This window comes from Cyprinodon variegatus, unplaced genomic scaffold (genome assembly GCF_000732505.1).
Source record: "Cyprinodon variegatus isolate N-32 unplaced genomic scaffold, C_variegatus-1.0 Scaffold526, whole genome shotgun sequence".
In the NCBI taxonomy this organism is placed as follows: Eukaryota; Metazoa; Chordata; class Actinopteri; order Cyprinodontiformes; family Cyprinodontidae; genus Cyprinodon; species Cyprinodon variegatus.
In genome coordinates, this window is record NW_015150979.1 from 34612 (window position 1) to 58742 (window position 24131).

The following is a 24131-nucleotide window of genomic DNA, read 5'->3' on the forward strand; positions in this document are numbered from 1 at the left end:
CAATTTTTTTTTTATTCGGTTTAAAAAAATAGTCTGTAGCTAATGTAAATGTGATATAAAATGAATACCATATCAGGCCACAAAGAGAAAACAACAGTAGTCAGGTTCTTTACCTTTGCAGGGTTTATAACTAGTTTTTTAAAGATCACTTTCCAATATTTATTTTTTTCTCCTTAAATTAAATGATCCATTTTTAATTCACACAAATCATGAGATCTCAGTCACCCTCCTTTGGGTTGAAGTCAGCATGTGCATCTAAAAATGTATGTAAACCAGTGGAAGTAATAAAAATGACTCAAACATTTTGAAATAGATTTAACAAAATGCAATATTTCTTTTTTACCTGTTGACAGTGTAATTAAACGGCAATTAATTTAAAATCTAATGCAATGGTTTGTCACCAGTGAAGGAAAATAAGCCCAGGCCATGTTGGGTTCACGCCACAATTTTTCGTGATGATATATAAAATACATTCCAAAGGGCTTTGGGCAAAAGTTAATAGTTTGTTGCAGAGTCAGACCTGTTGCAATTATGCATATTGCAAGAATAACAACAAAAAGTTCAAACTATAAACAAGCACAGTTTGTTTTATTATCTGAAAAACAGCTCAAAAACCACCCCTGGCTGGATTATAATTATTCATACATGCAGCTCTGTTTATTTTTACTTTAAAGAAAAGATACTGCAGGAATAAAGTCAATACCATATGGAAATATTAATATGCATGTCTGATTTGACAGATTTAGACCTGCTGTAATAAACATTAAAGCCGTTTAAAAAGACACTTTTTTCTGTTATAGCTCTCTTTTGTTAAGCAAAAAAAGTTTCTATCATCACTAAGAAAATAAGTTCTGCTACGGATGAACAGATAGTTATAATATATCCAATTGATGCTGCTTGATCCAATGAATTACAACTAAACCCTACAAATTAGACAGATTTGCACTAAAAGTTTGTTTAAAGATAATTATTGATACAAAAAGTACAGCTAGATTCTGTAGTAAGGGCTTTTAGTCAGTTGATGTCCCTGTTCACTCAGGCTCTAAAGGCCAAAGGTGTCAAATGAGTCATTGGTGACACATTTTATTCTGACAAATGAGGTAAGCTGGATTTCAAAGTAAAGCAGACATGCAGCTCACGACCAGCCCACTTTAGAGTGGGTGTAAACTTCCTAATCTGAATCCTCTTTAGTTTTACAAGAAAAAAATTTCATTTCACGTCATCTTTTATACATGCATCACCTACAATACTTTATTTATAGGAAGACTAGTAATTTCAATGCTGCACAAACTAGCTCATGACAGAATGTTTTCTTATGTGGTCATGACATCAATTCACATTCTTCTTTATTTACACTCATGTTAGGTGACATTAGGAACAGGAAGTTGTGTCCCCTCCTCTCTCTCTTTCGCGCTCTGCTTCCTGTTTGTCAGGAGCAAAATTATTCTGTTAACTAATACTGAAACAGTTCTGTACATCAAAAACTCATATAAAAAAAAGAAAGAAATTCAGAAAATTACATATGTAAAAAGGACACATGGGAAGCTTTCTTAATTTACCAAACTATGAGCTTCATTTGTTTTCTGTCTGCTGTTAGCACTTCAAATATTTTTACTTTGCGGTTCTTTTACATGCACCGAGGTATCTTCTCCGTTCACGTCAGACCTCATGCAAGGGCCAGGAAATGTATTAGTTGAGCATTGTCCTTTGAAATATCTCAAACATGTTACTGTTTTGCACTGAGGTCAGTAAATTCTTTGTGTAACAAAAACGGTAGTAAAGTAAATTCAGTTTTTAGTGCAGAAGTCCCACTGCCTTTCACACTTATCATACTGAGCTTCCTGTTAGAAAGAAAAAAACACGTCAGAGTACACGGAGCAGCCTCTTATGCTCTAATGATTCATGCTTTTAGGGGATGTCCATGTCTCCGTTGGAGGCGTGCGAGTGCCGTTTCTCCATGTCGCACTCAGTTCTGTTGTTCACATTCTCTTTGCTCTCCTCGCTCTGATCCTCGGATCCGGATCTCATTCTGAGATGCAGTCCTGGGTCCCTCTGTGTCGGGATCTGGAAGGCCTGGAAAGAGCTCCCCAGAGAGGGCCTTTTCTCTATGGAACAAAAATGGTTCAACTGAATTATAGCCAATTTAAGACATATAAAAACTGTGGTAATGAGAAAATGTGTTAGCGAGTAAAAACACAGCATAGAGGAAGTATAATTTTAAAGAGGAATTGAACCACATTTACTTTATATTGTACTGCTAGGATAAGTCTCTTGAACATCTTTTTAGGTAATCCAGTCTTTTATAGGTTCTTTCTAAGATTTACTGAGGACTTTATGCTGTTTCAAGCTGTACCATGACAGTGTACTTTGCTTAAATCAGCAGAGAAAATGAGGCAAAATAAGATGTCTCACTTCAAACTATAAAACCTGTTTGCAGCAGAGGAAAGTCATGCCAATATGAGACAGGGCAAAAAATTATAACGGCCTGAAAAATTGAATTTTTGCCAAGCTTTAGAGCAGATGTATTTTAAAGACAAACTTTTTTTGGAGCAGAAATGTCATTTTTCGCTACTTTTACAAAAGGTTTGGCTAAATGGGAACCAATTGTGTCTTCGTGAGAGCCTGCTGCTAAAAAAGCCTTGATTACTCAATTTGAAACCGATCCTTAGAAAAGTTGTCTTTGTGAGTATTTTCTTTAAGGAAGAAAAACAAAAAATATTTAGAGTTGAAGGAAGAAATGCCTCCTTCAGTTTAATATTTCTTTAGTTCTGACAATGTTCGTTCCATATAAGGACACTGTCTGCAGCAATTCTGAAATGGAAAGCATCAGTAAGCATTTCATTATGGATCATTATAGATACAAGATCAAACAATGCTAAAATATCATGTGTAATCTAATTTCAATCTTTATTGTGATTAGAAAACTTTGCATGATTGTGGTTCTGATCACTATTTTTGGCAACTGCTGCCCAAATTAGAAGAGGTATAAACCCTGATCACAACAAAATAACCAAAAAAACAAAATTTCTTTTAATAAAACACTTGTATTCTGGAAGACTTCAGTGAATAGTTGTTAAAGTGGGTTTATAATGTCCTCCTGGGGCAGGAACAAAGCTGATATGTTACAACCAAAACTATTAAGATAAACAATAAACACCACAGGGGGAAATTAATGGGCACTCCTTTAAAACAAGTTATATCTAACTGAGAGCATTCAAAGCCTCCTGCGGTGTCACATCTGGTTAACCTCACTGAATAATAAAATTTGGCTTCTCTATACCAAGATCCATGCTTACCGCCTGGTCCGATGGGTCGCATCAGTCTGTTCATCTGGACGTTCCAGTGTTTGACGTTTGTGCTCGCCTGGCGAAGTTTCCTCTGAGCAGCCTGTCAAAGATAAGGAGAAAAGCTCTAAAACAGCTTTTTAACAAAAAAAGCACATCACAAATATTCAATAACAGATATATTCTCAGTGAGCTTCATGAGACAAGAAGGTGTTTAATACCCAGTTACACAGAGCTATCAAATCCAATTCATATCCGCGTTTATGTACAGATGCTACATTTAATTTAAAACAAAAGTGTCTGCATTGTATTATAAACATTGCTTTATTCTGTTGATGTTTCAAAAGAGACCCTGTAACCCACATCCTGGGCAACCATGTAGCTATGGTGAAGAACAACTACTTCCTTTTAGCAGGAAGACACCAGCATGAGCATCCATCAACCACAATCGGCTGCACGCTCATCTGACTGATACTATGATAAATTCATAAGACTCAGACAATCTTTCCTTTCTGCTGTTGCCACATGCATGCTGAGCATGACGGCTATCTGATAAGTTAACAGCTCGATGTCATCAACCGTCCACTATCACCACCTGCTGCCATAGTAAGGCAGACTATTATAGTATATAGTATAGTAATATATAGTAAGACAGGTCTTTGCTCAGGGACCCAGAGTGGCAGTCTGTAGGAGTAGGGCTGAAACTCAGAACCTCTGGATTCCAAACGCAATGCCCTAACCACTAGGCCACCACACGCCCTAAACCGGATGAGTTTATTTTATAAAGGGCTTTATGATAACACCTGTTGTGAACTATATTACTGTATGTATAGACTAAACTGAATAAACTATAATAAACTAAACTGAATTAAATACCATGTGATAGTGAGCTGAGAGCAGAATTTACACAAAAAAGTCAAACATATACAAACCAGTGAATATTTGTAATGATTCCTGATTGTTCCTGCCTGAGAAGCTGCTATGTGCTCTACCATGACATCACTCTCTACTCCCTCTGCTGCACTGGAAAGCACTAAATATTCCTGGTTCTCCCAGTAGGAAACTGCCAGATTCTTGAAAGCCATTCAGTGTGTTGACCATCCAGCAATCCTTGTTTGACCTCCAGATCTGTTCTGGATCTTTTCCTGCATTTTGGATACTTCTGTCATCTCTGGAGATTCCCCTCCTATCTTGCCTCAGGACCCAGTCTGTTTGTCTCTGCCCCTGTCTGGATTGTTCTGTCTATTGTGTATGACTCAAGCCTGGATCTCGGATTTATCTCCACCTCTGTCTCTCTGGACACCTCAGCTCAGTTAGTGTGACTCCTATTGGCAATTATCATGCCTTGATTCCGCATCCCCCTCTTGTTTTTAACCCCCTGCCCTCTGGTCTATGAACTCCCTCTAAATAACCCCCGGACTGACTATGATTCCCCTGCTAGCCTTTGCCCTTTCTAGCACTGTCAAGATTTAGAAACTGTGATCCACATCAGCCAAACAGAGTTAATGGGATCAATCATCAGAGCCAGCACAACTTCATGGCTTCTGAGAAGGTTAGTGGCTTTCATTTAGTTCACCTTTAATACCACAGAGTTGTCCTCAGCCACTAACCCTGTTCTCCTCCACATGATGGTTCCAGTTCCTTTCAGTTCTTGCATTACCAATTAACTTTAAGATTAATTCTTTAAACACTTAATATTTGTTTGAAATTAATTAAACTGTCTCCCGATTCTGTCCAGGCATTACAAGTAGTCACACCGGCTGTAATGCATAGTTGCATACACGGGACATAGGAAATGACCTACATAAAGGATGGGACAAGGAATTTGAGGATAACTGGAGTAGATTTTCTGCAATGTTGAGAAAAACATTTGCGCCATAACATGGTAATACTGCATGGGTTGTTTTAAATGCAATTTTTTTTTTCATTTAATGTTTTAATTCTGTTGTTTGTCTTTTGCATTGTTTTAATATAAATATGAAAAATCTTAATCTGAGCTCGATATCTTTGAAAACTAAATGGAAGATTATAATATCCAAAGTTAAGTTATTTCTATTCTCAAGTTTTTACTGCACTACTTTAAACATACATTTGTGTATACCAGGCTGGTTGGATTATGGTTTTCCAAGGATGAGCAATATGTGGGGTTTTAATTTTTTGTGAAAGTAAAAGTTGTAAAGTTGTGTATCAAATGTTTTTGTTGATGTTACTTAAACTTAATCGATGTTAATTAAATTGATGAACTTGATAACAAAAACATTTTTTTTTATCATATAAAACTTCAAAAAACAGACTCAGAGATAAATGTTCCATCTGATCTCTTGCCGACTAACTGGTCTCCAGTTTTCCCAGTTTAGGTTACCTAACAAGAAAGTCTCAGCTTTTTTTCCACAAATGCTTTATTTCCTGTTAACATTTCCTATTTTTCTGACCAGGACATGGTTCTGGTTAATCCTATTTGTCATGGCAATAAGTGCTGTTTTTGGAACAGTTAATTATTTAACTCTTTCAATAATCTAAACGACACAATTTGGCATGTTCTATTTTAGCTTATAGGAGAAACGCTCAAAATTTTTAGGTAATCTTCCTTCTTTTGCCTAAAAGACCAGACTTCTGACATGTTTTTCCCTGAGAAATGAAAGCCTATGCTGATTATTAAACAAAAGAAAAACTTTTTTTGTGTGTGTGTGTTTTATTCTTCACTTACCACTACGTCCTGGTCAACCCTGTGCCTGTTGGCCCGGACCTCCTCCAGCTGCCTCTGTGCCTCATCCAGGGCACGAGATTTGGCTTCCATTTCCTGTTTCAGCTCCTGTTTTTCCCGCTGCGTCTTCAGGATGTACTCCTCCTGCTCCTCCTGCAAGGCCATTAGGGCCTTCATTTTCTCCTCCTCCTCAGACAGTAACCTGAAAAGTAACACAAATATGAGATTGTTGAACCGCTAGTCTTCATTGTGCCCCATGGGATCAGAGAGTTTTAGCTGATAGAGCACAAGGACAGACAAACTGTTGGCAACTTCCTCTGCCAGCAGGCCAACTTCCTCAGGAACAAAACCCAACATGAACCGAAGTGTTTGAAATCTGCTGTCTGCACATTAAATGCCCCTTGAACCACAGTATTAATTTGCAGCTGAATATTCTTTGGGACTTCTACCTTGCTTGAGCATAACGGAAGCCCTCCTCGTCCAGTCTGGCTTTAATTTCCTGTTGCAGTGCCTCTTCCAAACGTTTCTGCATCTCCTCTAGTTCCAGGATCCTCTTCCTCTGCCTCTCTGCTTCCTCTTCCTTCAGAGCCATCTCTGCCTGCATACTGACCCTGGCCTGGAGAGGAACAGAAATGAATTTAAAGATGAACTAATTTCCACTTTTCTATGTTTATCCTCTGTTTCCACCTCTGCCCACCTCTTCTGCCTCTCGGAGCTGAATCTCCAGAGCACGCTGGAGCTGCTCATGCTGCTGCCGTCTCCTCTGCTCGTCCTGCTCCATCAGGACCTGAGCCTGCTTCTGCGCCTCCTTCAGGAGCTCCAGCTCCGCCAGCTTACGCTCCTTTTCCTCCTGCAAGGCCCGAAGCCTCTGCAGCTCCTCCTCTTTGGCCTGTCGTCGTTTCTCCCGCTGCTCACGCTGCTCACGTCTCTTATACTTCAGATCTTTATGCAGAGATGTTTTGCCCTCCACATGTAGCCTGATGGCTGTTTGAATGGCTGTGAAGAGGAAAAGGATGAAGTTTAAAGTCTTTGAATTTTGCCGTGTGCCTCTGAGAACATCCGCCTACTCTGACCTGCAGTCCACTCCTGCCTTTGTTTGGTGTCCGAGGCACTCATTTCATAGGTTTTTGACAAAGTTTTCAGACAAAACATACACCTCTTCCCATCTCGGTCCGGCAGCACCTGGTCAGACAGACACATTCAGATCAGTTACATGCAATATATTGTTATATACTGATAGATTTAGATAAATAAATAATAGTCAGCTAATTCAGTAATATGTACTCTCATTTTTGTCCCATATAGTGTATGCCCCCTTTAGCAAAAGGCCAAAACTGAGCTGCTGCTTTTATCTTTTTGAACTTTCTTTTTCTTTACCATATAAATTGCTCTTGGAGCAGTTTGTTTGTGTTTTTGTATAAATATATATTTTGCTCTTAAACCCCCAGTTGGACTTTTCAAATAGCTGCTAATATTGAACCAAGTCCTGCAGGTGGTTTGCTTCTGTGTAAAGGTAGTTGTTCCTTTCTACTAACCCCACATGCTCAGGATTAAGGATTGCTGCAAAATTAATGCAGTTAACTTAGATCAGTAACTTCTTTTACCACAATTTGAATGTGAATGCATTTCATTAGAACTAGAATCAAACAGGAATATACTACAACCTGAAAACGTGAACATGACTGGATTGTATGGAAGCAATCTGATCAAATATTTCTGGACATTTCACATTGGATTTGCTAATCTTAGGGAGTGTCTTGAGATTACATTTGTTTTGGACTTGCTGAATTGATTTAGTCAGTAACATGCATTCTCTCTCTCTCTTTCTAGATATGTATATATGTATAAATATAATATATAAAAAACTTTTCACCCTTTGTGTTTTTTAAAGCATTCTCCAAGACTGATTGAACACATTCATTGCCATATAGCCCTTAAAAGCAACCAGCCACAGAGCAAAAAGTGCTTCGCCATAGAAAAACAAAACAAAAAAAAGCAACATCAAGCAGAGGATCAGAAAGTAGAGTGAGTTCCTAAAAGGCAAAGTGTTTAGTAATATTTATATATCATTACATCATAAACGTTTGCATATGAGGAGCCATCCATGGCTCCAGCCAGATCAAAATATATCACAGTGTCCCAGATAAAAAAAACAGAGAGCTCACTGTTAAGAATGATCCACTCTGTCTGCTCCCCCATGTCATTCTCAAATCTCTATTATGTGCATAATTAACATGATAACTGTATATACGGATAGAGAAACTGTCCTAATTAGATAAACTACTTGGGAAAACATTAGTTCTGACACTCAGCAGGAAGGTAATATTAGGGATTAACAGACTCACACGTTTTAATAATAATATTCCTTACATAAAGGACTGAGTAGATAAAAGAGATATGATTTTTGCCTCAGTTAATAATTTGAATATGAAATTGGCTCAACTTAGCATTTATCAGAAGCATTGCTGAGAGCTTAAGACAGCTGGACTTTTTCTTGAAGACGTTTCACTTCTCTGATTTATTTCTCTGTTAGACCTAAAAAAAAAAACACCACTAAACAGAAGAAGTGGCCTCAGATTGATCTTTCTAACACTTACCGTGTGACCCTGATTTGTCCCCACATGTGGTTTTACAGCAATTGACACCTTGGCTGAATGACCCCTAACACCGTTATGGCTATGTTTGGATAGTCAAGCGACTTTCAGCCAAACACTTAGCAGACTGGACTCACAAATGGCCCATTTAGTTTGATTATTCTGACTGCAGTTTATAAACCGTTATTTTCAACTATGTTCAGAGTCAGAACTGAAGAAAGATTTTGGCAAAACCTCTTCAATAAAATAAAGCTACTGTTTCCCTTTGAACTTAGGGTGTGATGTTTCTACATTCAAATGCCTGAACTGAACTGTATTCGTAATGAGAGATTGATCTTTGGTTGGAAATGTCAGCAAAATTACTGAAAAGATGCTAATATGAATAAGGTTTATGCATTTAGCAGACACTTTTATCCAAAGCAACTTAAAAGTATGCATTAGCGTAAATGGTCTTGCCTAAGGATCCACACTGGCTGCTTATTCCCGCCAGCGGGGATTCAAACCCAGGAGTGAAATCGCACAAAGAAGTGGTATCGGACTCCTGTGTGAGATTTGTATGACCGACCACTTGAACTAGCCAGCCACTAAATTTAATTAAATTAATAGATGTAATGTGACCTAAGATATTAAATTGTGAAGCGTTTTTACATTACCTAATATTTCTTTACTGTTGGGAGAAACAGCAAAGAGGATTGTGGGATGTCGTCTGCCAGGTCTTGACTTGGTTGATGAGCCAAATGCATTGCAACAGAGCCCACCCACCTTGGCTAAGAGTTGTTTTTCCAACTTCAGGAAAACATTTCAGGGACTTAATGAACAAACAGGGTTTCTTCCCTAGAGCAGTGGGGGTAATCAACCCCCTGTAGCCAAAAAAAGTCTGTTTCCAGACCAACGTCTGTTTATCAGATGCTCTACTGTAGCATTAGCTGCATCTGATGCTACATCACAATGTAAACGTTTCATACCAAGGGAATGCTTGTCAGCTACTTTAGCGATCCACTTTTTTGTAACAGGCCTAATAATTTGTATGCATGTTTTAAATCTGCTTTTCTTTGTTTGTTTTTAATGTGCATTCTGAACTGATGGTCCTGTCAAAATGTCATTCTGGGTACATAGTGACAATAAAGATTTTTGACTATGGATCCCCTCCAGGCTGCAGAGAAGAGATATCGCTTGGCTGTTTCTTATCAACTAGTTTTGATCTCACAATTCAAAATATCAGTGTTAGTTTTTAAAGCAGGTTCTTGTGAAATGAAAAGATCCGAGTTGTCACGATGACTGAGCTGCACGCACTGAAGTATAACTGTCTTTTTTTAAATATAAAACATCCACTGAGAGACATGGCATTGTATCAAATATCAGAACTCAATTGTACTGCCTGAGTGCAAAAAAACAAAAAAGGTTTTTAGAATATCACCTGTACAGAAAGCTTTTGTCTACTTAGTTCTACTTTTGTTTCTGAGAAGCCTGCTGTGTCACGGTGATCTGCAGATATCAGTGCCCTCAGATAAAAATGCATAATGTAAAATGATAGTTACAGGTTAAACAAGGTTAACAAAACATAGATTAATCTTTTTTACAGTGAAGTCCTGGTTTATCACAGCAGGACGTTGTTCAAGATAATATCAACGGCACAGGGGGACAGTAATGATCCCAAAAGGATTTATTTCTTTTTTGGGAAGTCAATTGAAAGAAACTTTTAATCAAGTATTTCTTTTCTTTTCTGGGAACTGTCGATTTAATACAGTTTTACGACAGCTGTTTTCTTGTCTTTTATTTGCTGCAGAAGGATTAAAAAACAAGATAAAAGCTGTTAAATAGCGAGTAACAATTTTGTATGTCCTCTTCTGAAATTCAGAGAAGTCCCCACCTCTTTATTTTTGTTTTTTGACAAACAGGAAAAGAATATCATTTTCAGCATTGTGCATTGCTTACCTCCACACAGCAGTTCCCATCCAGGACTATATTGCCTTGGCAGTCTTTACGGTCTTCTCCTGTGTAGTAGGACAGATTGCTGGGTCTTAAAGTGAACCAGCGTTCCTTCCAGTTTCTCCTCAGCTGGCCTTTTTTCCATAAATAACCCTGCATGAATCAAAAAGGTTAATATACCATCATGATATAAAGCGGAATACAACGTGGGCAACGTTCTCTGTCCGCCTACCTCTTTGAGAACATCACCAACTATCTCTCTGTATACTTCCTCTATTGCCATGCTGATGATGCTCTTATCGATTCCTCTGGTTATTTTCCCAGAGTTCATCATCTCCAGGAAAACCCAGACAGTAATACCGCTCTGCTGCCCTGAGTCTTGAGAGAAGAAGTCATCGAGCTCAACACAGTTTAACTCAATGCTCATTGCCATGCATATCTTCTTAAGGAGGTACTCCACCTGACGGGAAAAAAGGGGAGAAATAAACTACCTGTATGAACTGTCTGTATTTGCACCAAAATACAAAACATTACTTTAAGTGGATTTCTGTTTAAATAAGCAACGATGATAAAGAGGAGGCTTTATAAAATATTTTGGATTAAAAGCTTCTTGCTAGATTTATTTTAAGCTTCAAATGAATCATTTTGAAAGAATTCCTTTTTGTACACCTTGGGTTAAAGAAAATACCCTGACTTTGACATTTTGGTTTTTCACTTGGCAGAGGCTTTGAAATTATGCACGACATGAAACCAAAAATGGTGTTTGTGAGAAACAAGGCCACACTGCAGGGTGAAAAAAAGCTGAGTTTCAGGCAATGCCATAGTGGGTTTTGGAAATACAAATTCATTCTGTGGGTTGGCTTTAGCATTTTTTTTTGCTTAGGGTGGAGCTAGAAAAAAAAGAAGGCAAAAAGACTAATGCATATTCTGGTTGAACTCACCTCATCTGGAACCATGACCAGCGGGTACTTGTCTTCAGAGAGAAAGTTAAAAAGGCACCAGAGTCTAAAAGCATCCCGGTCTGGCAGAATTGAGCTGCTGCTTCTGTCCGGCTGATAATTCTTTTTTGCCGTAAGAGTCCAGCAAAGCTCATCTACATTTTCCTTATTAAAAGATCCCTCAACGACCTAAGAGATACAGAGATGAGAATGTTAAAAAGCTATTGAAAACAACGGGACATAAAGCAATGCTGTTTGCTTTCACCTTATCCAGGATGTATTTGTTGAGGTAAGGCATGTAACCCTGACTAGAAACTGGGCCGTCATCGTCATCCCTAAAGTGCTCCTCCAGAGCCACTGGGTCATGAGGGATGCTCAGGACGGTGCAAAGGTTGTGAGAAAGAACCTGAAATTCAAAGAGAAAAAAGGAAATAATAAAACAAAACAGAAAAATGCAGAAGAACTTAATTTCTAAACATAAGTTACAATTTTTAAAGCAAGCACTGAAATAAAATAAAAAAACTGGGTTAAAAACACCCAAACAAAAGTAAAATATATTCATATTGTGGTCCTCATCTGCCCTCACATTTGGTTTGTGAAACAAGAAAAGAAAAGGAGTTCAGAAGATGTCACAAGCTTTCAAAGAAGTACATGGTAACTACTCCATGAAAAAATGTAAAATTCAAACTGGCTTTTTAAGGATTATTTGAGGAAAACAAAAAACATGTTTTTAATAGTTAGTGCTCAGGTAAATTATTAAAGTCGTTTTTTTTTTTTTTTTTCACATCAGCTGCATCTAATCCATAGAAATAAAAAGCTGAATAAGATAAAAATTTAGATTAACTGCAAAATATTGTACAAACTTTCTGAAATGGCTCATATAATCATGGGATACCATGATTGTTGCTCTAACTTCCAGATATGTTATAGCTTTGCCAGATAAAAAAAGAATGTTAATGCTATAATTTGTGTAATTGCTACATTATGAGTTTAGAATACTGTATAATAACCATCACTGCTGGTAATTTGTGGGGGGGTTTTTTGTAAGATAATGAGATGAGCTGTTTGCGCTGCTATTTTTAGCTCCGTCCAGATGAGATGAAACCTGTATTTGGAAATCATCAACTTGAAATGATTGCTGCACCTTTTAAACCCACATCATTTCTTTAAGAGAATTGACCGGGTTGCAAAAATGTAAAAAGAAGGTTTGGGATGAAGAATTTCCTATCTGTCTGTTTTGCACATATATCTTGTTGGAAAAACCATTAAAAGTCCTCAGAAAGCTACAGATCATTAAGAAAACAGTGCATGAAAAACATCCAAATTGGCTTCTATCTGCCTTCACAACATAAGTACCACAAAAAGTGCATTAATTGAGCATTAATTGAAGATTGAATAAAGTGAGTGGAGCAGCATTTAATTCATAAAAATGCTGGTCAAATGAGACACATTTCCAGCTCTTCTTATTCAAAGCATTAAACATTATGAAACAGCTCAGCTAATAAATATACACATCTCTGCATTTAGGTGCAATGTTTATTTGAATTTATATCCAGTCATGATGGGATGTAAGGAAAAATATATTTTCAGTTCATGCGAATCCATGCAAAAGTAGCTGAATTTTATATTTTTATATATTTAATTTGCTGTGGCTTTCAGATGATTTATAGCTTCACAAAGAAAGAAAATAACCAGTAATCCATTAAACTGTTTGAGTGGCACCGGCCTTTATAGTAAACATCAGTTTGACATATATCACAGCTGCGGAAACTTTTTTGCTTTAGAAAATGATTTTCTCATGTATCCTCGAGAAAGAAAAATAAACAAAAACAATCAGTTGTACAAAATATTTCTGATTATTTTCTTTTATTTGCTGCAACCCATCCCTTGATGTTGAGACTAACCATATCTTAAACTTTAGCTGTTTTATAGACTGTGACAGATTATAAATGAAAATTAAACTTTTTTTTATTTTTAATCCTATGATTAAAGAGGGAATAGCCACTAACATGCAGGAAGCAACCAACATACCAAAGTGATTGAACCCACAGCTTTGGTTAAAACACATTAAATCCATGGGGGGGTTATCTAGAAGGCTATAGTATGTTATCGAAGACAGGATACTTTGGAGCCTTTTATATAATTACTTTAATCATATTGGCCAATTTGAAATAAATCAGGTTTGTAATGATGTAGATGTGGTGTTTTTTTATTTCGGTCTGACCTGCAGATTGCATCTTTTTTTTTTTAAGGAGGGCAAATTAAAACAGGAAAATGTGCTGCTGGTTCTTTGACAGAGGAGGTTGTTTTATCCAGACATCCCTAACCTTTATCTAAAAACTTCCTACTGCATGTGAATAAATCAAAACACTACACACATTTAAAAAAAAAAAAAACATTTCATAGATATTCCAATGGTTTTTGTAACACTATGGACATCTGAGTACAAATTTTTCAGTAGTTGTATTTTTATGAAGAAACATTTTTTTTTTAAGATTTTCTACATCGATCATGAAATGCAGAATTCTGAAACTGGTTTCTGAGAGAAACTTCTTTTTCTTGGTATATTTCCAGTAAGAACAACAGGTGTTGACTTAAACTCTGATATATGAGAGCATCTGGGCCAAAAGGGCTTTTTTTGCTGTTGAATGAGCCTGGATTGATCCCAAATCTGGGGGTAAATAGAAAAGAAAATAATCAGTTACACAACTGAATAAAAGATAACTTGTGAAATGGAAGTTAAACACCATCTCACAACACCATCTCTAATAAATCAATATAGCTAGTCCATAATTTTTATAAATCCTCACATTTAAAAATATGGTGTCAGGAATTAAAATTTCAGTTGCGTCTTCTCAAGACAGATTATCCTAACTTCTCAAGACTGTGCAGAAAACCTATATGCTTTAGAAATAAAGAAAAGTAATCACAGATTTTGGCCAATAATTCCAAGATTCTTTATGTTATGAGGACATCAAAAGAAATATCATCCAATTTCTGCAGTCTTCTCTGAAGTAGAATTATGAATGAATCCATGCCATCAAAACATGTATTGCTTTTTCAAAGCCATTGGGCCAAAAACTGATTTTTTTGTCTTTCATGAGGTTAGAATAAAATACAAAAGAAACAACACAAAAATCTATTAATTTTTGTAACCAAATTTCTGCATTACTCTGAGATGTTCAATTAACCTCCCCTCAAATGTAACCATGTGCTACATAGTGTGTGCTTATTGGTTTCATTAGAGCCAGTAACCTACAGCTTCTCATGTCACACCACGTGTGGCATTTAATGCACGCAATTCTCTTAGGGGTGCACCTTTTTTCTAAGCAGCATTTCCTGTAGCAGTGTGCACACAAGGGAAGAACTAAATTTGACAACAAGGTCATGTATTTATTTCTTGTTCAATTTAATACCATTGGCTCAACACTTTCAGAAGCTTGCAGCCTGGGCCTGTATAGCCATAGGTGATGCAAAGTCAAATGAACAAAGGAGAATGACAGATAAGCAGAATTTACTCCAAAAATGAGGGATGAGAAATGATAAATTTATTGGAAGATAAAAACTAATTCTTCATGATGGGTTTACCACTATTATGTTTCTATTCAAGCATATATTTCCCTCTGCATTTCATTTCCGTCACAGAGGGAGTGCAACATCTTGAGACATCTGCAGCACGATATCAGCCACCTAGTTTCTGAGAGCTGAGCCATAACCACATCCTGTCTCCAGTCTCCAGCTCTCTACAACGTCTGTTAGCTTTTGAGGCCACAGCATGCAAAGTGCTCGCCTCCACAGAGCAAGGTGCCTCTACTTGAGCTGCATGATGCTGGGGGGGGTTGGGATAAGCCAAGTCATAAGGGCTGACTTGCTATAAGCCTTGAGCCTTTGACAAACAATTCAGAAACATGGAGGTGGATGGAAAACAGAGCTTTGGCCACACCAAGACCCAGTGACATAACAGTGAGATCAACAAAAAAAAAAAAGCAGCACAGTGGCTTTATTGAGGCCCCAGTGCGAGACGCAACAATCAGCAGCATGTTTCCACTTTGTCCTTGCTCTCATTTACAACAATGTTCTGCTTGACGTACATGCTGTGAACATACTCTATTCAACAGCCTGCTCTCCAGTGTCAGAGGTCCCTTTGCACTGCAAGACGGCACATGGAGGTCCAGTGGTGATGATGAGGGACCCCATTCATATGCAGACTGAGAGCAAACTGTTACTTTCGTGCTGCTTTCCACAGAGGTGCATATTGTGCCTTTTTTTACGCACTGTAAGCATTTCACTTGACCTATAAGGAACAAAATTGTTCCTCGTTGCTGCAGTTTTAAATAAGCCATTACACAGGAAATATGATGGAAATCAAACAGACTTAACCCTCATTTCCTGACTCAGATGAACTCTGAGTAAATATAGAATTATTTGTTAGATTTAGTTCTATACATAAAAACTTTTATCTGTTGCAAGTGGATTCTTGTAGGAAATGAAGCGACATCAGTAAGTCAGACAATCTTGGCATCAGATACAAAAGATCACTTGTCTTCCTTTCTTGAAGAGAGGTCTCTTCACTCACCTTCAGCTGAGACTTGGACACCTTCCCACTCTTCTCTAGATCCAGGGCAGTAAATCCATACCAAATGGACTTGAGAAGCTCAGAGCGCAGGTCCATTTCTGCAGAGCCGTTATTTTCTGATTTCCTCCTCTACGTGTCTGTCTTCTTCTTCCCTCTGCTGTTGACACGGGCCCCTGGGTGACAGGCAGAAAGGCACTTGGGTGCTGCAGCTGTGAGGCAAGCAGAGGGCCTTACAGACTGCTGGCAGTGACACCTGCTGGACGTCTACATGATGGAAAAGGGAGGGTGCTGACTTTCTCACTTATTGATAGACTTAAAAACTTACACCTAATAAAAATAGGTTCACAACACGGACATTAGGATCTGAAATAAAATATAAAAAATCTGAGCACTTAAAGGTAATGTAATACTTAGGAGGAGACATTTTAAAATTACGGTTGTTTGCTTTTATTACTACATTATTACACTTGTTATAGGTGTGTTTTAACAGAAACTACTTAAAAAGCTTAAATCTTTTAAATTACTATAAGGTTATAGTTGTTAAGCTGAAATTTGTTTATGTCTGTTATGATTTTTACAATCATGATTGTTTTGGTTGTGAGCAGGAGGACCAAGAGAAAACCCACATAGTTGGACCGAAAGATGCTCTAAGCAGAGAACAGCTACCATAGAAGGGAAGCAAGGAAGTGGAAGGAGAAAAACTAATTAACACAATGTGTGGTGAACTGAGACAAAATAACCATATACTATAAACACAGAAATTTAATATAGAAAAAATATCAACCATTAGGAAACAACAAAATAAATACATTAGACAAACTTTAGTCATTTTGTATACACATAGTGTTTACAAAACAAAATGTACTTTTATACACTTTTCTGACAGTGAATGAGCAGCAGCTTTCCATTCATAAAGTGCAGCAGTGATCAAAATGTAAACAGTGTGGTAGAAACATGGTGTAAAAAGACATTGATATGGAAGGTTCAGAGCAGTGCAAAAAAATAAATAGATATGGTGCAAAAATGCAGAGAAACACTGATGTAGGAGCCTGAATTTACACTTTGTGATTTTCTTGGTACGCATTATGGTTAATGTTTTGTGTTTTTCTTGCTAAATTAACCTTTCTTGAAATTATTGGTAATTCATACTAATTTGGGGAATTTGTATATTTAGCTATTATGGTTATTTTGTTATTATTATCATTACTTCTTTGGTTTAAGGATGCATACGTATCACTTTTTAAGGATGATGCATCATGGGAGTTTGGTTGTTGTGTATCTCACAGAGTGGAGCCAAATGGTTTTTTGACCTCTGTCGTCCTTATTTTTGTATGTATGTTTGGCACCCATTTATCCTATCTACTCACTAAAAGATTTTTAAATGCAATAACGTCTCCGTGGATTTTTTTGGACGAATCATCTGGATAACTTGTCTTTGGAAATGTTAAGGATGCAGCGAGTCAGGCCGGCTTCACTGATTTTAGAACCCTACAACTGAGTTTGAGTTCTAATTTGAAGATTCAACATCTAGGACAAGTATGATGTTTTCTGTGTGACGCAGAGTCTCGATTTGTGACTTGATTAGAGTTTTCAGCAGTTCAACAGTCTTATGGCCGTGGGGAAGACGCCTTTACAGAACTGCATCAAATGCTGTGACGCCTCTTCTCAGAGGGCAGCAGGGAGAACAGTCCACGCCACGGTGGGGGTGTTAGGCATCACTGATGATGTTGTGGGCTTGGGACACGCAGTGCTGGGAAGTCAATGCCTAGTGCTTAGGGCATTGTGCTGGGTTCAAGCATAGACTGCCACTCTGGGTTCCTGGGTCCCCATGCTCAGGTATAAATAGAATTCACTTATTTGCCTCTCAGCCAGTAATCCTGTCCTCCGCTGCCTAATGACTAAGCTAAGATAGCCCCTCATGGTCACTTGGCACTAACCGTATTTAAAAATTAGTGCTGCATATGTTATGTCATGAAATCAGGGTGAGTTACACTTTAAGTTTGATTGGGTTTTTGTGGGCTATATTTCAGTATGATATGTTTGTCACACAGTTTACAAGCTTCATTCCATGGCACTATACATAACATACCGTATATGCTTTTATTCTGTTCTGTCTTGTTTTTCCCTGCATTTATGCCCATCCACTTTCCCTATCTCCAGTGAAACAGATAGAACAGTAGCTCCACAGCATAATGCAGACACCACCGTGTGTGTGTGTGGGGTGTGTGTGTGTGTGTGTGTGTGTGTGTGTGTGTGTGTGTGTAGCGGGAAGTGTAATTTCTAAACTCTCCTGATACCTCATAGCCTTTTATTCCACATGTTTAGTTGCATTGTAGTAGACTTTGAACAAGCCTTTTCAACTTTCCACTTGCCACTCTTGCATTAATGCCAAATTTGTGGAAAGCCTGACTAAAACAGTTGTTCTCTTATCAGATTTTTTCCATCTGAACCTCTTGACTCCTTAGAATGATTTTTGCTTTTTTATTTGTCTTAAATGTATATAAGTTGTGATGGATGGTGAGGGCAGTCAGGCACAGGTTTGCGGCTAAAAAATAGGGCTCTTTCATTTAACACTGAAAGTGAAATATAACCTAGACAAGAATAACGGCAAATTAGACCAGAGAAGAAACACAAGGGGTAAAACATAAAAAAAAAAAAAAAAAAACATTACCCCCTATAGCATTGACATGGGATGATCCAAATCAGCTCAGCCCCTTGGCCACCTGCTGGTTCATCAGCCAAAGGACTGGAGCAACTACGTCAGTATAAACCAAAATGTGTGCGCTGATTTTAGAATACAGCGTAACTGTAATGAATGATTTCCAAATAATGAAGTGGTCTGTAAATTAAATTTATATCAAATGTATATCAATTTATATCAAAAAGTTTCAAGGAGCCATGGCCCAAAGCCCAAAGGAATCAGCCATTTTGAATCAAAGCCATTAGCATTTTTCCTTCATGTTTTATCTAAGTGAACTCCTCCAAGAGCTTTTGAGCTGCAAATTTCTTACTGACTGAGCCAAGACTTAAGGACTTAGATATAAAAAGTTGTCAAAAGATTTTTGCAGCAACAAAGTATGTGGGCATGGACAAACTTAAAATTTGGACTTCTCACCACAAGACAAAAACAAAATATCCCCAGGCCATGATTTTATTGAGGATTATGAAATTTGATGCACACGTATAACCCAACAGGATGCACAAAAAAGTCTCTTGAAGCCATGGTCCTAACCCCACAGGAAGTCGGCCATTTTGGGTCAAAGATGCCATTTTCTCTCATTGACTCAAGTTGTATCTTGCAAAGGTTCTACAACTTTATAGTTTCAGACTTCAAATTCAATTAAAATATAATTCAGGCATAGGAGATTGAAAGTTACCAAAATAATTTTTCTACATCAAAGCATGTTGGCATGGCCATGCATCAAAATCGGATCTTTTGCCATACATATCATGGTTTTGTTACATCAATAAGCGAGGACAAAGGAGTAAATTGGAAATCTAATGTTTCACTGTTGGAAGCCCTTGCTTTTGTCTGCATGCTCTATGGAATATGAATAATCTAGAACTCCTGCCAGGAACGTCAGATTTAAGCCACACTGGTGTATGCCTGGGGATGGTGGTGCACGGGTCCCACAGTCGCGACAGACCAAGCTGCCCCGAGCTGCAAGGGTCGCTCAACTTCGGATTTAATTAAAATATATTGTTTGTTATTAATTTAAGTTATTCACACTGGATGGAGAAGCCAAACATTTTACTCAAATAAGAGTAGCGATACATTTTTAAAGATTTATACTCAAGTAAAAGTAAAAAGCATTTTGCAGTAAAACTACTCCTAAAAGTAGATTTTTTTTTTATTACTCAAGAAAATTTTACTGAGTAGTGTTTTTGTCAACTAGTAATCTTAATGCCTTAAATGGTATTTATTTTATTAAATAAACATATCTATCTATCTATCTATCTATCTATCTATCTATCTATCTATCTATCTATCTATCTATCTATCTATCTATCTATCTATCTGGGGAGGACGCGGCAAATAACCCGTCAGGTGGTAAAACAACCTCTGCGTCGTTACCATGGAGCTGTTTGTGCAGATCCGATGCTTATTGGTTGCCTTTGTTTGGTCGGCCTAATTCTCCACACTCATTGGTCGATTTGGGTCAAGTTTCTAACCAATGGCGAAGCGCGCTTTTTAAAAACTGCTTTAAACCCAGGAAGTCTCCATACATTTTTTTTCAGTGAGAACAACGACCAAAGGAGCTTTAAATCGGCACAAAAAGGTCTGGTAAGCCAAACGAAATTGGAATACGGTAGCAAACCGCATTTTAATGATTTTTTCAATCGACTGGCAAGGATTTAATCTCTTCTAAAAATGTCTGCAATAAGAACAGTTAGCCACTCGGTCGATTGTAGCGTGTGCTTTAAACGTTAAGTCCTGTTATGTACATTAAAATAAACTTTGGGTTTAGACTTTTCCTTTGCGATCGCTTTGCTTAGCACCGTTTCTTAAACATTAGATCATAAGTACAAACGTATTTCGATTAATATCGTTACGTTTGTTTGGCATTATCTACTTTTTAAATGTCTTGAGTAAGAATTTCTATGGTACATTGCTTTAGCATGTCCTATTTCCTTCATTTGTTGTCTTGACATTCTCTTTCTTCCCCATTCAGCATCATGGACTCCTCTCCAATCCTTCGACAGCAAAGTCAAAGTAAAATCCTTAGTGATTTTCACAGGTAAGTGTGTCATAAATAGCACCTCCTCGCTGTGATCCAAATATTTATGGATGAGCAGGAATGATCCATATTAGATGACTCTTGTGAAACATACTCATTATGGTACATGTTGTTATCAGCATCATTCTCCTGTTATTTTTATGAATGACAGGATGATCCACACTAATAAATACAGGCTGATGAGAGATCATGGTAGAAAACCTGTTGGAGACTTAGAAAAAACAAATACTAAAGTGGAGATTTCCTTTTGAAATACTTCTGTCCAGACCTGTTGAGCTTTATATATTCTACAAAGAAGGCTTTGCAATATATAGCCTTAAAAATGTGGACTGATAAATGCCACAAAATACTTGTAGCTTTATTGCAGCAAATTATTAATTTACAATGTATTGACTAAAGGTACCTTTAGAATATGAACTTGAAAAACTGAATTGTGTAAAATTGTGGTTTCAACTAACAAAAGTGATTGCACCCCACAGAATGACGAATGAAGACAACATAGAAAAAGCAGAGCCAAAGCTTTCCAAAGTTATGTCTTCACTCCACCTTTCCAGCAAACATGGTGAGAACAAAAATCCTGCAGAATCTATACGAAAGCCACTTTTACAGCAAGTTGGGAGCCGGCTCCCCGTTCTGGCAAAGTCCCTTAAACTCCAGGTCCCCTCTGAGTTCAAGCAGTCCTACAACAAGTGGGAAGAGAAGCCGTTAGCTGTAAGTTTTACCTTGTGGATACAGTCAGTTTTTTTAATTGTTTTTGTTTGTGTACTAAAATTTTATTAATATTTTTCCCTCTTACAGGGTAAAACAAAAAAGCCATGTACCCGGCCTGTACCATTTAACCTCTCACAGCCTAAAAACACAAGAAAGGCACTTGGTAACTGTGAACCTTTGATGGCCTTTCAGTCAAGGGCTCGTACTAAAGAGCGTGAACACAGTGTATACAAAAAGCCCAATAATCATCCAGGTCTCGTTAAGAATGGCTCAGACTCGGCCAGAGGTTCTGGGAAACCCCATGCAAAGGCGACAAGTAATCCAGCTCACCTTTCAGGGAAGCTCAGACCCACATCCCAGACTTCAGCCCCTTCGAATAATCCCCTGTTCACTTCACGTAAAATGGGAAACAAGAATGCAAGCATCTCCTCTGCCCGAGCTGGTCTTCATCCAGAGATTGGCTCAAATCCACTTGGTGGCAAAGAGACTGCATCACTGACAAAACAGGACACTAATTCCAAACCTTTAAATGGTGAGTTTCAATCTTTGTCCAGCCTACTGATATTTTCTTTTCTTAAGTGTTGTATCTAAGTTGATTTAAAGAGAATGATCTTTTTGTGTGTAAAATGGAGGTTCCATCCATGGTCTTTTAGGACCCCTGTAAGGTGTCCTCTCACAGTCACACATTTAATTGACTCGTTTAACGACCAAAAGCCTTCTGCAGTACTTTATGGCTGCTGAAGAGGCCATGTAATCAGTTTAAACAGGTGTGCTGAAACGGAGGTGCATCTCAATATGTAGGACTGTGGTACGTAAGGACCAGTGTGCAAATCAAATTGTAGATGACTGGATTTCCTGCTTTAAATAACATGTAGGGTTTTATTCTCCTGCCACTGCAATCAATAACGTAGGGCACAATTCTGGATTTGTGGTCTTTTTTTTTTTTTTTTTTTTTTTTTTTTTTTTTTTTTTTTTTTTTTTTTTTTTTGTATCGTTTGAATGGCTTATTTTATTTTGTATTTAATATGTTGTGTTAAATTACTGCTTTTATTTCAGAAGAAAGTGAGAACTTCCAGCAAGATCATGCGGCTTTGCTGAGCATCCTCCGGAACGAGGGCATAGGCCACGTTAGTCAACCAGTCGTAACTTCGCAAAACTCCAAAAAATGCAATGATCGAGTGAGTGGGCTTTGATGTATTTTTTATGTATTTCAGTTTTCAGATTGCAGAAATGTTTAATAACACTGAATATCTTTGTCTGCAGCCTCAGCGAGTGTCCGTTATGAAGAGTCATCGAAAAGTCGGGGCCACAGCAGGTCTGCACTAAAGAACACAGCAATATTCAGACTTATAACCAATGAAATGTTTGTACTAACGGAGTGTCTTCTTATTGTCCAGCTTGCACGGAAACTAGTTTGAAGTTTAAAAGATAATTTTCTTGTGTGTGTAAATTATGGCTGAATGATGTTTGTCAAAAATCAAAATTAGGATTATTTTCAACCCATATTGCGATTTTTGTTTTGTTTTTCCTTCGCACTAACCACAAGCTTGTAGATTTTATACTGCAGGTTTTAGTTTTTTCATGACATTGAAAGCTTGCTTGTCCAAAGCCCACAGTTGCAGAATGTTACTGTAATCTTTGTTGTGTTTAATTCTACTTACATGCATAGATCTGGGTGCTAGCTGGAAATTTGTCTTTCCTTTTTTTTTAATTGCGGCAGCAAACCCGCATAAAACATTTCCACCATCTAAAGCACTTGAGTGAGAAAAATGTCTCTTATGGTTGTTATTTGTAATGGGCCTCTGTGGTTTGAAAATTGCATTTTTGTTAAATTGCGATTAGATTGCAAATATAATCGATTTCCCAGCCCTAGTCTAAATTAATCAGATAAGTTGTACTCTATAACGAGTATTTAAAAAATGTTATTTTGGCTATAATACAAGCCTAAAAAGGGAAATTTCTCTCTTTCTCTGTAAAGCTGTTTGTTGCCAGCACTGATATCTCTCTCTTCATCAAATTGTAGAGGACTGGATTCCCTGCTTTATGTAACATGTAGGGTTTTATTCTCTCGCCACTGCAATGAATAAAGGAGAGCAAAATTCTAGATTCAGGTCTTTTTTTGTATCCTTTGAGTGACTTCTTTTATTGTTTTGTTACCATTTAATATGTTGTTGTGTTAAATTACTGCTTTTATTTCAGTAGAAAGTGAGAACTTCCGGCAAGATCAGGCGGCTTTGCTGAGCATCCTCCGGAACGAAGGCATAGGCCACGTTAGTCAATCAGTCGTTACTCCGCAAAACTCAAAAAAATGCAGCAATCGGGTGAGTTGGTTATTATATATTTTTTTTGCTTTTTATGAATATGTGCTTTACGAGATTTATGTTTTTAGACCACAGAAATGTCAACTAACCCAAATTTTAATGAATTTCCTTGTCTGCAGCCTCAGCGAGTGTCCGTTATGAAGAGTCATCGAAAAGTCGAGGCCACAGCAGGTATGCACTAAAGAACACAGCAATATTCAGACTCATAACCAATGAAATGTTTGTACTAATGGAGCGTCTTGTTGTCCAGTTTGCACGTGTAAATTAGGGCTGAATGATTTTTGTCAAAGATCCAAATTGGGATTATTTTCAACCCATGTTGCGATTTTGTTTTT

The 24131-nt window shown here is 37.6% G+C and overlaps 2 protein-coding genes across 3 annotated transcripts in view; one reads left to right on the forward strand and one right to left on the reverse strand.

The window, feature by feature from the left end:
• Positions 1 to 1224: 1224 nt before the first annotated feature.
• def6 (DEF6, guanine nucleotide exchange factor) lies at positions 1225 to 16121 on the reverse strand. The gene is made up of 11 exons (XM_015391124.1): positions 16026 to 16121; positions 11715 to 11855; positions 11453 to 11638; positions 10744 to 10971; positions 10518 to 10664; positions 7062 to 7170; positions 6686 to 6984; positions 6438 to 6604; positions 5992 to 6190; positions 3297 to 3387; positions 1225 to 2105 (listed from the first exon to the last, which is right to left on the reverse strand). Exons 1-11 carry the CDS (start codon positions 16119 to 16121, stop codon positions 1909 to 1911), a joined length of 1860 nt encoding a protein of 619 aa, XP_015246610.1. The 3' UTR covers positions 1225 to 1908.
• A 4142-nt stretch (positions 16122 to 20263) lies between these two features.
• LOC107095149 overlaps positions 20264 to 24131 on the forward strand; it is a 12068-nt gene continuing 8200 nt past the window's right edge. Inside the window, exons 1-6 of one of the 2 annotated variants that reach the window (XM_015391126.1) lie at positions 20264 to 20305; positions 20699 to 20764; positions 21244 to 21475; positions 21563 to 22007; positions 22532 to 22653; positions 22739 to 22790. In XM_015391126.1, coding sequence (XP_015246612.1) covers positions 20703 to 20764; positions 21244 to 21475; positions 21563 to 22007; positions 22532 to 22653; positions 22739 to 22790 — 913 coding nt within the window. In that variant the 5' untranslated portion in view covers positions 20264 to 20305; positions 20699 to 20702. Of the gene's footprint in view, positions 20336 to 20698; positions 20765 to 21243; positions 21476 to 21562; positions 22008 to 22531; positions 22654 to 22738; positions 22791 to 24131 lie in introns of both variants that reach the window. The other variant, XM_015391125.1, reaches the window with a different exon arrangement.

Coding starts and splice junctions, on each gene's coding strand:
- def6 (XM_015391124.1), bottom strand. CDS start 16,121: ATGGACCTGCGCTCTGAGCTTCTCAAGTCCATTTGGTATGGATTTACT. Junction 6,191..6,437: donor TTCCGTTATGCTCAAGCAAG/GTAGAAGTCCCA, acceptor GTTACTTTTCAG/GTTACTGTCTGAGGAGGAGG. Junction 2,106..3,296: donor GCGACCCATCGGACCAGGCG/GTAAGCATGGAT, acceptor TTTGTTCCATAG/AGAAAAGGCCCTCTCTGGGG.